The sequence below is a fragment of the Phaethon lepturus genome, unplaced genomic scaffold (genome assembly GCF_000687285.1).
Source record: "Phaethon lepturus isolate BGI_N335 unplaced genomic scaffold, ASM68728v1 scaffold2897, whole genome shotgun sequence".
NCBI lineage: Eukaryota > Metazoa > Chordata > Aves > Phaethontiformes > Phaethontidae > Phaethon > Phaethon lepturus.
This window is the reverse complement of record NW_010550938.1, coordinates 9,516-9,742: the sequence shown is the minus strand read 5'-3', so window position 1 is coordinate 9,742 and position 227 is coordinate 9,516. Positions and strand designations below refer to the sequence as shown.

Sequence of the window (227 nt, the reverse complement as noted above, 5' to 3'; positions counted from 1 at the left end):
CCTGGTGGGCGGCCCTCATTGCCTTCGGTATCGTCATCTTCCTCCTGGGATACGTCCTCTACAAAAAGCCCGGTGAGTGGTGGTGACCCAGCACTGGCGACGCCCCGGGAGGTGTCTGGCCCCACTGCTAATCCATCTTCCCCACGTAGACGTCAACTGGGGCTCCTCCATGCAAGCCAGCTCGTACAACATGGCCCTCAACTACTCGGTGGGGCTGAGCGAAGTGG

At 61.2% G+C, this 227-nt stretch overlaps 1 protein-coding gene across 1 annotated transcript in view; it reads left to right on the top strand.

The window, feature by feature from the left end:
* Positions 1-5: 5 nt before the first annotated feature.
* LOC104623552 (solute carrier family 12 member 3-like) overlaps positions 6-227 on the top strand; it is a gene marked incomplete at its 5' end in the record, with an annotated part of 4,464 nt that continues 4,242 nt past the window's right edge. Inside the window, 2 exon segments of the mRNA XM_010290681.1 lie at positions 6-72; positions 150-226. Of these exon segments, the coding sequence (XP_010288983.1) occupies positions 6-72; positions 150-226 (144 nt within the window).